The following is a 12,945-nucleotide window of genomic DNA, read 5'->3' on the forward strand; positions in this document are numbered from 1 at the left end:
AGCACCTTGTAGGCAGGGTATGGGGTGAACCAACTCTGGTGACACTGAGAACTGGCTGAGATATAGAGGCCAGTTATTGTATTGAAATAGTTCAAGTGTGAGAATGAGACCAGGACCAGTGATAGAAAGATTACAAAAACCAGGGGTGATCCTGAGTTTATTTGATAACCAAGCAGATTGGTGGTTGCACCGGTATTGGAGATAGAAAACACCAAGCAAGCTTGAAGGGAAGATAGTGAGTCCATTTGTGCAACTTATTGCATTCAAGGGGCTCACAGATCTTTCATGAATTTATTCATAAATATGTGTTGTGAGAACCACCTGCTACATGCCTGGTAGAATAAGATACACGTTCTGCCTTAAAGGCACTTGCAGTTTAGGAATCGTGATTTGAATTAAAGTGCTCAGTGAGAGATACTGAGACTGTGAGGCTGACAGTGTGGATTTGGGGGATTGATGTGAAAACCATGAAAAACTAATGAACAGCCACCAAGAGTAGAGATTGCAGAGAAAACCAAGGAAGAGTTTCAAGAAGACAGATGATGATTGATAGAAACAGCCATAAAGAGATCAAGTAGGACAAGAATGAATGAATACATGTTTGTTTTATTTTGTCCTTAGGGGGAAAATCTGAGGGAAAAGAAAGGCCAGACCTAGAGCTTAGAGTAAAACGGAAGAATAAGGGTATCTGGAAATGAGGCCGTTTGGTTTGTTTAACCTTTTACTAACAAGCATTCCCTTCTGCCTAAATTGCTTTTAGATATGTTTCATTGGTCTGGTATCTATTAGGATAAAATGATTTAGAGGATCTCTCATTTCCAGGGAAAATAAATATATTCCTCCTGGACAAAGAAATAGAGAAGTCATATCCTGGGGAAGTGGGCGACAGAATTCACCGCGTATGGGCCAGCCTGGATCGGGCTCCATGCCATCAAGATCCACCTCTCACACTTCAGATTTCAACCCGAATTCTGGTTCAGACCAAAGAGTAGTTAATGGAGGCAAGTATTTTGACCAAATTTGTCAATCTCATTGATCAAATATATAATTTTCTGAATATTTACAGTTTTACATAGTTGATAAGAGGATGCATACCTTTTAATGATTTCTGTGGAGTAGTTTTCAGTAAATATTTAAAAATTGCCTTTGTGGATATCAAATTAGTAAAATTGTAAAGATTAGTATGTTATTGGCATATACAGAATTTAACATGATGAAATACTCATGTATTAAGATAAAGTGCTAAATTTAACCAAAGACATTCACTTGGCAAAAAAAAAACACTCCACATATAAAGAAATTGGAAACTGGTAGGTTCTCAATTTTAAAAACACTGGACGATAAAATTATTCAGACATAGTTTACATGGAAAATCCAAATCTGTGTGACATGCTCAGTGGTTAATATAAATTCATTTTTATGAACTGTTTGTTTATATATTTATATCCTGCTTACTTCAAGAGGATTTGAGGTACCTTGCAGTACAAGACATGGCCAACAGTCATGTGAAGATGGTGGGGAAAAAGTGCTTAAAAAAATAAAAACTCAATGCAAAGGCAGATATTGTAGTTTAGCTTAACTAAAATATGCAAACTTGCATCTTTAGTAGGAAGATATTTTTTTTTCTATTCTCCCTCCAAATCTAGGTTAACTATGGCTCATGGGTCATGGCTCTCTCATACAAGTCAGGGACACTGGAAACAGCAGTACCATAGACTGTATGGAACTATGGTAATTAAAATATTGATGGTGTGTTAGATACTAACCTGGGGGGAACAGTGGGTGTTCAATTTTAGGTATTTAAGTTTGGAAAGTTAGACAAATAGAGAACACTTAAGTTTCCAATTTCATTTGTTTTCATTGAATCTTTCTCCAGAATTCCTCTCCAAATGAACACTCTTGAGTATTTTCTATACTTTGTATTGGGGTGAAATTTCTTTGCTCACTGAGTAAAGAATTTTAGTTGTTTATGAACAGAATTTTCAAAATAAAAAACCTGAAAGGGGCTGGGAAATGTATGATACTCAAGTGTGTGGAACCCTATGGAGAGGAGACCTGGACTGTTTCCTAAGATTAAGGTAAGTGATGTCATGTTACATGTTAGCTGTATTTTGACCTGTGCATATCCCTCAATGGCAGTTTATTTGGTGATGACTGCTTTGTAGTTGGATTGTTTATTAAGCAGTCTCTTAAGTAAATGTTTAACTGCATAAGTTATTTAGAAGATCCCCCTTCTTTTTCTAATTTGATAAGGTTAAAATATGTTTTTTGAAAAGGCAGTGAATATTAATCTGTCACTCCTGTGACTCTGGAAATTAGAAGAAGTGATGTTCTACTTAAATGTACCTGCTTGATGTGATTTCAAACTCAACCTCTTATATTCAAGTATAGACTAGGTGAAAACCAGTTTTAAGAAACTAGCATTTTTAATGGGATTATAATAGCTGTTGTTTCAAAAGCTAAAACTTTAAATAATAAATAGTCTTATTCCTGAGTTTTGTGATTTATTGTGTGAAATTACCTAGTGTATGTTATCCTCCTTTTAGCAATTGATTTTCAAAAAAACAGTTACAGAAGCAGGTGAATAGGCAAAGTCTTAACTGTCTTCTTCAATAGTATGTGTAGATCCTAATTAACCCTTTGGGAACGTGTATTCATTTAAACAGACTTAATTTTAAGGAGGTTAAAGTAAAATGTGAATTTATGTCAGTTAAGTTATGCTAAAACTTATCACAAATCAAATGACTGTCCTCAAAGGGTTAAAATGTACAAGAAATCATTTTTGTCATTTTACTTTTTTTTCTGTTTACTTTTTTCCCTCATTTTTTTCTTTAGTTTTTATACTTTCCTTCATATCATTTGTTCTGTCAGGTGTTCCCTGGCCATCGCCTTGCCCATCTCCTTCCTCTCGCCCACCTTCTCGCTACCAGTCAGGTCCCAACTCTCTTCCACCTCGGGCAGCCACCCCTACACGGCCGCCCTCCAGGCCCCCCTCGCGGCCATCCAGACCCCCGTCTCACCCCTCTGCTCATGGTTCTCCAGCTCCTGTCTCTACTATGCCTAAACGCATGTCTTCAGAAGGTACAATACCACAATTTGTTCATGTTTTTGTTTGTCTTTGTTTAACTCCTATGTGAGTTTATAATTACAAAATAGTTTCCTCTTCATTATTTAATAACCTATAATTTCTGTGTTTTAACTTTAGTTTATTAAAACTATTTCTATTAACCTTTTGTTTATTAGAAATTTGATAAATGCTGTGTGAAGCTATGAACTATCCTGAATTGTGAGAATGGGGGTTTGTCTCTGCCTGGTAATGATGCTCTTTTACAGCCCAGGGCCTTCTCCCTCCCACTTTACAGTGTATACAGTGGTTAATGGTAAACAGTGAACCTTCTTCATACTAGTGAATCTGCCTGTTGTAGGAGTGGTGGTTTAGTGGTCCTTTTGAGAGGGACATTGCATATGGCTGCCTTGGTGTGTTTACCCTTAAATTACAAAATAGAGTTTGATTTTGTGTTTGGGATTTTTTTAAAATTAGTTTTGTAATATTTTGTAGTGAAAGTCTTTAGAGGAAATTCTTAATCTAAGATAAAATTGTTATTGTAGAAAACAATATATGAATCTTTAGGGGTTTTTTGTTTTGTTTTTGTTTACCCTGTCAAAAGAATAAAATCCTGTAATTCTCATTCATTGTAATTACAGTTGATATCGCTCATATTGAGACTAATACAGGTTTCTGGCAGAAAATGCTTCCCTGGAGAAAACTGTATTGGCTGCTTTTTAATAAATTGTTGCCATCGAGGCAGCGAGGTCATGTGATCTTGAATGAAGCAGCTAACCTTGCACAACATGTTACGCTGATTTTCAAGGTGACTTCCTAACTCAAGTGCCTATGATGGTGGCCTGTAAAGGAGAAGTTAAATTCTGATGACGTATTTTGTTGTGGTCTGTTGTTTGTGTAAGTGATGTTCATATCATGAGAATGTGTTAGGTAAAAGTCAGTAGTGAATGTGAGCTTGTTCACCACTGTTAGATATACAGATTCACATAAAAGTTTACCTTTTGCATGTTCAGGGAGGCTACATTATTCAGTTTTTCTTTTTAACTAATTTGAATTAGTGTTTTCTAGTCATGTAGTAAGGTGACACTGAAGCATTTTTAAAATGTGAACCTCAAAATAAGACTATGAAATATAATGGTTTTCTGTGTTTAGAATAAGTTTTCTTTCTCTAAGTATTTCACATGTTGCCAAAGACTTGACTTTATTAAAGTTAGTTTGATTTTATTGAACTGTGTCAGCCATCTTTCTTGGTCTTTTCTTGCAAAAGGATGTAAAAAATATGTATAAATATTTAAATACCCAGTTCTTAACTCATCTTCAATATAAATTATGTCTCCAGTTAAAAATTATATAACATTAACACTCTTTGTAAGACTGTGCTCATGATTGTATTCCTACTGAGGACACAAATTAATATGACATCCTAAAGAGTTTGGCAAGGGACTTCCCTGATGGCCCAGTGGTTAAGACTCTGGTTTCCACTGCAGGGGATACAGGTTCGACACACGCCAACATAGCATGGGCAAAAAAAAGAAAGACGGTGAGGAGCATTGGCTTTGGCATCAAGAATGAGTTTGCCAAGTGTTCCCAGTGCCAGGTTTCTGTTGTAAGAGTCATTGTATTCACTGTTTGCACCTGACAGTTTTGCTTCAGTGCATAGTAGACTTCTTTATAAACAGAAATCACTAATGTGACAGAATTGTTGATTGATGTGGGATTTTGATGATTCATATAGTGCAAATTTCTTCCCCAGATGTAAATTACTCTAGTATACAAGCCAGTGCCTTAGCTGTAGAATTTTCAGTTCACAGCCTGTTTAGTCTGAGACACTCTACAGGTGAGGACTGGTTTTTTTTTAACTACTACAGAGGTGTATCAAAGTAGTTTTTTGTTTAATAATTTTTTTCCTAGTCTTAGAAGTAATACAGCAAATTTGAGGGAGAAAGCTAAAAGTGTATGTTAAAAATTTATTTCATCATATTTTTATAACTTCTATTAACATTTTGTTATACTTATTTTTATATACCTACAAATAATGGATATAGATTAAACAAATTGCTAAGATCTTTGAAGAGCTGTGACACATCTTATTGTTTGATTTCTTACCACCAACTGCATCCTTCCCTTTTTTAGAAAATGGAACAAAATAAAATTTATTTATAAAAATTTATGGCATTCCACAAGATAACTCTGGAAAAATATGGCCAAAAATATGTATGGTGCTTATTTTCTTCTTTTTTAAACCAAGAAGGAATGAAAGAGAAAGTGGGAGAATGTGTGTATGTGTGAGTGTGTGAGGGAAAGGGAGGAAGGGAAAGAGAAAGAATGGGCTGTGTGTATTTAGCAGAAAAGTAGTACTGATGGACATGGTGGCATTTATGTGATGTTCACTGTTCCTTTCTTAGGGCCTCCAAGGATGTCCCCAAAGGCCCAGCGACACCCTCGAAATCACAGAGTTTCTGCTGGGAGGGGTTCCATTTCCAGTGGCCTAGAATTTGTATCCCATACCCCACCAAGTGAAGCAGCTGCTCCTCCAACAGCAAGGACCAGCCCTGCAGGGGGCACATGGTCATCAGTGGTCAGTGGAGGTGGGTGACGCTTGGCTCGGAGCATAACAACAGGGTTCGTTTGTTACTCTACTGGATGTGGAAAGGGCTGAGCTTGAGCTCTATGTGAGGAGGTCTGTGTATATGAAAAATAGTGGAGTAACCAGGAATTGAGAAAACTATGTTTTTATTTTGGACTCTACCAGTTATTCACTGTATGTTAAGGACAAATCATGTGATCATCCTGAATTTCAGTTTTCTCAGTGAGTAAAGTAATTTTTCCCTAGTCTATTCTCTGGTTTTAGCTTTTATAAAGTTCCACTCAAATGGAAGGCAAATATAGTACATAACAACATTTGGAGGAATCATATTTCATGTCTTCTTAGCAGCCTTGTTTATTGATTCTTTCACGAACAGTTATTAATATTTTGGGCTTACAGTGCTATGTATTTCTTCCCCCCACCCCCCATTCTCTCCATATGTTTTTGTTGGTATCCTGCTTTATGCCAGGCAGTATTCTCTGCCTAGGTCCTGTGGGTTTCTTTAGTATCTATATATGGCACTAATTCCTGACCATATTTCACTTTTAAAGAATAACAAACACAGGAGCCCAAGTATTATGTGATTAGCCTGAAGAATGTGCTGATGGAAGCTATGAAAGTGTAAAAAATATACTTTGACAGGATCTTAGAATTAAGTTAAAACTGCTTTTGCTACTTAATGTATTGCTTCCATGATAACTAGAGTTTGAGCATGTAATGATTGTTTTTTTGGCCATAAACTGTGTTAATCAATGCATGGGACTTTTAAAAGAAAAAAGCATTTAAGCTTAAACAAAAATATACCCAACTCCATTAAATATCTTTAGTTGATACACATTGCTCACCTTCATGTATAATTTTAGGTTTAAGTTTACTGTAAATTCCTTTGAATTTTCTATTTTCTTCTTTGGTCTTCAATTACAAGGAAATAATTAGCAAAAAAATAGAATTTCTAAAATATTTATTTCTTCATTGTATCATTATTTGACATTACTCAGATGATCCGGAAATGAATTGTGAAAGTAACAGCATTATAGAAGTGAAAGAGTAAAATCACGGTTTTACAGTTGTGAAGAGATATGCACAGAATGGTGTGAGAGGTTTACTCTACACTAATTAGAAAAAAGATAGTTGTTAAATAATACTTTCTTCCATGATCCTTTTGACATAAAAAAGTAAAGAACCACTAAAGTGAAATAAATTGAACCATTTTCTCTAGATGTTTGGAATCTGAATAGGTTTGTGATGAAATATGAAACCTGTTAGATACTTATTTCTAAGTCATTGAAATATAAACCCTACCTTGGATTATCTCTCTCAGCTAAAGTGAGTTCCCGATTTCCTTAGTTACTGCAAGGTGAATTTTGATGTGTGAAGAAGGAGTATATAGGATTGGCTGCAAACTGCTAAAAGATGTTTGAGTTTATTATTTGAAGGAGGAACAAAGAAGTCTATTTCTTAGACATCCCCCCAACACCTGCCTACTTTAAAGAGACAGTCTCACTTTTTAGTAGAGACTTAGAGATCCAGTTTCTAATCCATTTTCTAAAGTTCTAAATTCATTTAAAAATACTCTGTTTTATTTATTTATTTATTTATTTTTACTTTTATTTGCCTTTATTTTCTGCGGCATTTATTCCCGGGCCATAAGTTTTTATTTCTTCAGTTTCTTCTGGGATATCTTTTTCTTCTGTGCAGCCTCCTCTTCTGATTTAGGAACAATCTGTTCTTTGTCAGTAAGGATCATCTCAATGTTGGCAGGGAGAGCTCATGTAGGGGCGGATCCAACTGTGAGCTCTGTAAGTCCTGCGCCGCATCTTGGGGGCTTTGTTCACTTGGATGTGCTCAGTGACCAGAGAATCTACATCTAAGCCCTTAACTTCAGCATTACTCTCTGCATTTTTGAGCATGTGTAGTAAAAATTCAGAACTCTTTTTGGGCCACCGACCCTGCGTCCAGCCCACTGTTTGGCCTGTGCACACCTACCAGCTCCACCGTTGTAATGACAGGATGGCACACATTGCTTCTTTAAAGTTAGATCCTTCAGATACTTGGTGGCTTTTTGGTGAGCCTGGGCAGTTTCACAAGCGTTCTTAAAGTGAACACAAAGATTTGAACCTCTTGATTTGCATGATTTTGTGGGGTTTTCTGGGTCGAGTGAATAGCGCACCATTTTTAGGGGTCAGCTCAGGCTGCTTACCGGAAAAGGATAAAATACTTCATTTTAAAATTAATATATTTAGTTAGAAAACTACTCTTGGACATAGGTATTAGTAATAATTGCTTTCATTTTTGAGATATTTGTTGTCTCCATCATCACCTCTATTCCTGAGACTTTGAAAAAGAAAACAGAATGATGGGATAAAGAGTAATTAGGGGAGGAGGTCAGATAGAACTGTTTTACCTAGATCTTCAGAGACACTGTTTTGAAGAAGTGACATTTAGCTTGAGAATATAATAGGTAACTTTTCTCTTTCTTGTAGTTCCAAGATTATCCCCTAAAACTCACAGACCCAGGTCTCCCAGACAGAATAGTATTGGAAATACTCCTAGTGGGCCAGTTCTTGCTTCTCCCCAGGCTGGTATTATCCCAGCTGAAGCTGCTGCTATGCCTGTACCAGCTGCATCTCCTACACCTGCCAGTCCTGCATCCAACAGAGCTGTCACCCCATCTCTTGAGGGTATGTAAGAAAGGGCTTCCAGATCCACAGTGTCTTTTGTTTTGTCTAACAAAGTTGTGTGTTAGAGGTTTAACAGTTTATGAAAAATGTCTGTGTTGTTTTATTCTTAGGTATGTATTTGAGGGTGACTTCCTAGTAGCTCAGTAGTAAAGAACCTGTCTGTCAGTGCAGGAGATATGGGTTCGATCCCTGGATCAGGAAGATCCCCTGGAGAAGGAAATGGCAACCCACTTCAGTATTCTTGCCTGAAGAATCCCTTGGATGGAGGAGCCTGGCAGGCTGGGGTCCGTGGGGTCCCAAAAGAGTCAGACATGACTAAGTGACTAGACAAGAATAACAGTGTATTTGAGGGCACATTTAAAATTTTATGTAAATGAAGTTAGTTGTTTAAGTAATGCTACTAATTTCATGTTATTCTTCAATGTGTTGTTAAGATAGTTTCCTGGGTAGTAAATATCAATATAAGTATGTTCATGTTGCATATGTCTGCAAAGTTGGAAAGCCTCTATTTAAATGGACATGTCCTTTTGTAAAAACATAGAATCAAAATTGTAGAATATTTTCTCATTTTACTTTTATAGCTTTTATCTAACTTGGAGTTTTTGTAAAATTTCATTTTCTAGCTAAAGATTCCAGGCTTCAAGATCAGAGGCAAAACTCTCCTGCAGGGAATAAAGAAAATATGAAGCCCAATGAGACATCATCCAGCTTCTCAAAAGCTGAAAGTAAAGGTTAGAGCTTTAAAAAGTCTTTAGAAATAGGAGTGAGAATATGTCTCAATCTCATGCCCAGTATTGAGTATTTTTTGGTCAATACTTTTTCCTAGGATTGTACATATTTAAATGTGTAATTTAATATGTCAAAATCTATAATTAATATATTGAATTTTTAATTATTTTAATAGTAGAATTTATTTTCATTTCTAGCATCCTATCCTAAAAGAATTTTAAGTTAGATCCAGATTTATTTCTAATCTTTAGTTGAAAATTCTTTTAGATCTAACACTTCCTTAATTTTGCAGGTATATCACCAATTGTTTCTGAACATAGAAAACAGATTGATGATTTAAAGAAATTTAAGAATGATTTTAGGGTAAGTATTGTATTGACTAATGAATTAGAATTTAAAAATTTTTAATGTACTAAAAAATGCAATATATATACACCCAGAATAATCTAACCATGTTTATAGAAAGCTAAATGTTCTCATAGTTGTCTTTGCCTATCCTTTAAATGAGGTAATTAAAATCATGAGATTTGATAAGAACAACAGATACTAAATGAAAGAGAATGTACTTCTGATGTTGGAAGTCAACATAAGTTATTATTTGATACTCATTTGATTATATTATTTTATGACAATAGAACAAGGCTAAGACATTATCTGATGTGACAAGTAGAAGATATATTGGACCCTGTTTGCAAATTTACACTCGTGCTCAAATGCGATTGTGATAGACATCTTTCTATAGTATCATTTCTCTAAAGACTTGCTGGATCTGATCTCTCCTGGATGACTGTTCATTCTTTTGCCTAGCATTTACTATAACATACTGTGAATATCAAGGTATATTTTGAGACCAAATCAAGAAATCATCCTGAAAATTACCTTAATGGGGAAAAATCTGATTAATTCAGCCTTTTTTTTTTTTTCCAGAGGCTGATAAAAGTTGAATGGATCAAGGGCAAAACCAGCCTTTTCCTAGCCTGTGTTCTAGCTTCCTAAAAATTTAAGTTTTTGCCAGTAGTGTCATTCCTGACTTATCGGCGCCATTCAAAATATTAAATTTAAATATTACTTCATACTTTAACACATTTATCTATTCTACTTTAATGCTCTTAACAGTTTTGAATTTAATTTTTTAAGCTGTAGTTAATGCATGGACACAATACAAAGGAAAATGATTGAATGCCCAGATGCCCACCACCAGCTTGATATGTCAAGCATTCCAACAACAGTCTCCTGTGTAGTTGCCCTCCTCAGCTGCATCTCCTGGCTAGTGAAGGGTTTCTTTCAAAGTATAGTTTGTATATCATATAATTTATCCATTTAAAGTATACAGTTTAGTGGGTTTTAGTATGTTCACAGAGCTTATACAACCATCACATGAGCCCTTAGGAGTCAGCGCTCATTTGCTTTCAAACACTTCTGCCCCCTCCCACGCCCGCACCCCCCAGTAACCACTGATCTACTTTTTCTTCATGGATTGCCTCTTCTGGGCATTTCATATGCATGGAACCATGCAATAAAGGCCTTTTGTGAGTTGCTTTTTCACTTACCATCATGTTTTCAAGATTTGTCCATGTAGCCTATGTCAGTACTTCAATACTTCTATGAATAATATTCCATTGTGTCGATAGATCATATTTTATTTATTCATTTATCATCAGTTGATGCATCTTTGGGTTCTTTTTGACTATACTGAATAATGCTGCTGTGAATATTAGTATACAGTTTTTGTGTGACCATATGTTTTCATTTCTCCTGAGTATTTACATAAGAGTGGAATTTCTGTTTTGTCTGGTACCTCTGTCCTTCACCTTTTGAGGAAGACTTGATTCTTCGCCAAAGCAACTGCACTGTGTTACATTCCCACCAGCAGTATATGAGGGTTCCTGTTTCTCCACATCAGCACTTGTTATTATTTGTTGTTTTGATTGTGGTTTTGACTTGCATTTTTCTGATAGCTAATGCTGTTGAGCATCTTTTTATATATATGTTGATTGCTCATTTGTATGTCTTTGGAAAAATGTTTATTTAGATTTTTGCCCATTTTAAAAGTTGAGTTATCTTTTTATTGAATTGTAAAAGTTCTCTGTTTATTCTGTGTACAAGTCTTGCATCAAATGTGGGGTTTGTAATTTCTTCCTCTCTTTGGGTTCTCTGTTCACTTTCTTGATATTGACCCTTGAAGCACAAAATTTAGAAATTTTGATGAAGTCCAATTCATCTTGTTTTTTCTTCTGTTCCTTGTGCTTTTGTTGTCATATCTAGTTAACCATTGCCTTATCCATAGTCATAAAGATTTACTGTTGTTTTCTTCTATGAGTGTCAACTAGAGCTGTGATCCATTTTGAGTTAATTTTTTAAGTTGAAGTGTAGCTGATTTACAGTGTTTTAGATGTATAGCAAAGTTGTTCATTTATGTGTGTGTGTATTCTTTTTCAGATTCTTTTCCATTGTAGGTTATCACTTGATATTGAATGTACTTCCCTGTGCTATACAGTAGGTCCATATTGTTTTTGTATTTCATTTCTGTAGTGTTGTATCTATCCATCTCAAACTCTTCATATATCCCCGCCCTTCCCCTTTTATAACAATGAGTTGTTTTCTGTGAGTTTATTTCTGTAATATATGTTTGTCTCGTTTTTTTAGATTCCATGTCATATGTTTACCTCTTTCTGTCTGACTTACTTCAGTTAGTATGATAACTGAAGTTATCTAGGTCCAGCCATGTTGCAAATAATACAAATGACATATTCTTTTTTTATGGCTTATTGTGTGTGTGTACACAGCACACATCTTTATCCATTCATGTGTTGATGTATATATCTAGGTTGCTTATGTGTCGCGGTTATTGTAAATAGTGCTGCTGCTGAATGCTGGGGTATATATATCTTTTTGAGTTAGAGTTTTTATCTTTTCTGGATATATACCCAGGAGTAGGATTGCTGGTTCATATTGTAACTCAGTTTTGGTTTTTTTTAAAGGACCCTCCATACTATTCTCCATAGTGGCTGCACCAATTTATATTTTGAGTGATTCTTAAAACATAGTGTTGATAGGGTTTCAGATTCAGTCTTTTGCCAGTGGATATCACTTGTCCCAGCACCATCTTTTGAAAAGACATTGAATTGGATTGAATTGAACTGACTTTGCGTCTTTGCTGAAAATCATTTAACCACAAAGGTGGGAGTATATAATTATACTCACTTTTCCTGCATAGATCTGTATATGTCTGTCCTTTTTGCCAGTACCATATCATCTATATTAGTGTTAGTGTATTTTTTTAAAGTTTATCGTTTCTTCATTTAATAGGAAACATTTTGGCTCTTCATATTATCAGGTCACAACTTTCTGTAAACCTTTAACACTTGACTCTTTGAAGTTCTGTGTAGTTGCAGCTTTAGAACTTATTTCTTTGGGACTTACCAATGTTTTGGGGGACCTGAAAATTCAAAAGCATTATTAAGTCTCTTATAAATAAACTCTCTGATCTGTAAATGAAGACTAGAAAGCAAAGAAATGATTGTAAAAGAATGTTTGAGGATGGGCTTTATAATTATCTTTAGATAAAGAAATGTTATTAGTTTAAATATTATTTCCTATGTATCAGAGACTGTTCGAAGAGCTTATGTAATAAATCCTTTATTGTCATCACTTTGAAGCAGGTTCTCTGTGTTTCTGAAATGTGTATATCAGGAAACTGAGGCAAAGATAAATTAGGTAGTTTACCCCCATGTCACATGGCTAGTAAAAGATAGGGCTAACCATCTGTGTGTTTCCTTCTCCAGCAGTGGTTTGGACAGTAGCTCATGCATTCTGTGTACTGCAGTGTTCAATGAATGAATCATCATAACCACTCTCATGGTGTGCACATGGCTGTAAACTAT

At 35.4% G+C, this 12,945-nt stretch overlaps 1 protein-coding gene across 9 annotated transcripts in view; it reads left to right on the plus strand.

Annotated features, from left to right (window-relative positions):
- ATXN2 (ataxin 2) overlaps positions 1–12,945 on the plus strand; it is a 100,928-nt gene that overhangs the window by 53,010 nt on the left and 34,973 nt on the right. For 5 of the 9 annotated variants that reach the window (XM_070475175.1, XM_070475172.1, XM_070475173.1 and 2 more), the window contains exons 9-14: positions 823–1,001; positions 2,836–3,081; positions 5,470–5,652; positions 8,135–8,332; positions 8,956–9,063; positions 9,354–9,424. In XM_070475175.1, the coding sequence (XP_070331276.1) occupies positions 823–1,001; positions 2,836–3,081; positions 5,470–5,652; positions 8,135–8,332; positions 8,956–9,063; positions 9,354–9,424 (985 nt within the window). The remainder of the gene's footprint in view (positions 1–822; positions 1,002–2,835; positions 3,082–5,469; positions 5,653–8,134; positions 8,333–8,955; positions 9,064–9,353; positions 9,425–12,945) is intronic. The other 4 variants (XM_020897499.2, XM_020897500.2, XM_070475176.1 and 1 more) reach the window with 2 other exon arrangements.

This window comes from Odocoileus virginianus, chromosome 12 (genome assembly GCF_023699985.2).
Source record: "Odocoileus virginianus isolate 20LAN1187 ecotype Illinois chromosome 12, Ovbor_1.2, whole genome shotgun sequence".
NCBI lineage: Eukaryota > Metazoa > Chordata > Mammalia > Artiodactyla > Cervidae > Odocoileus > Odocoileus virginianus.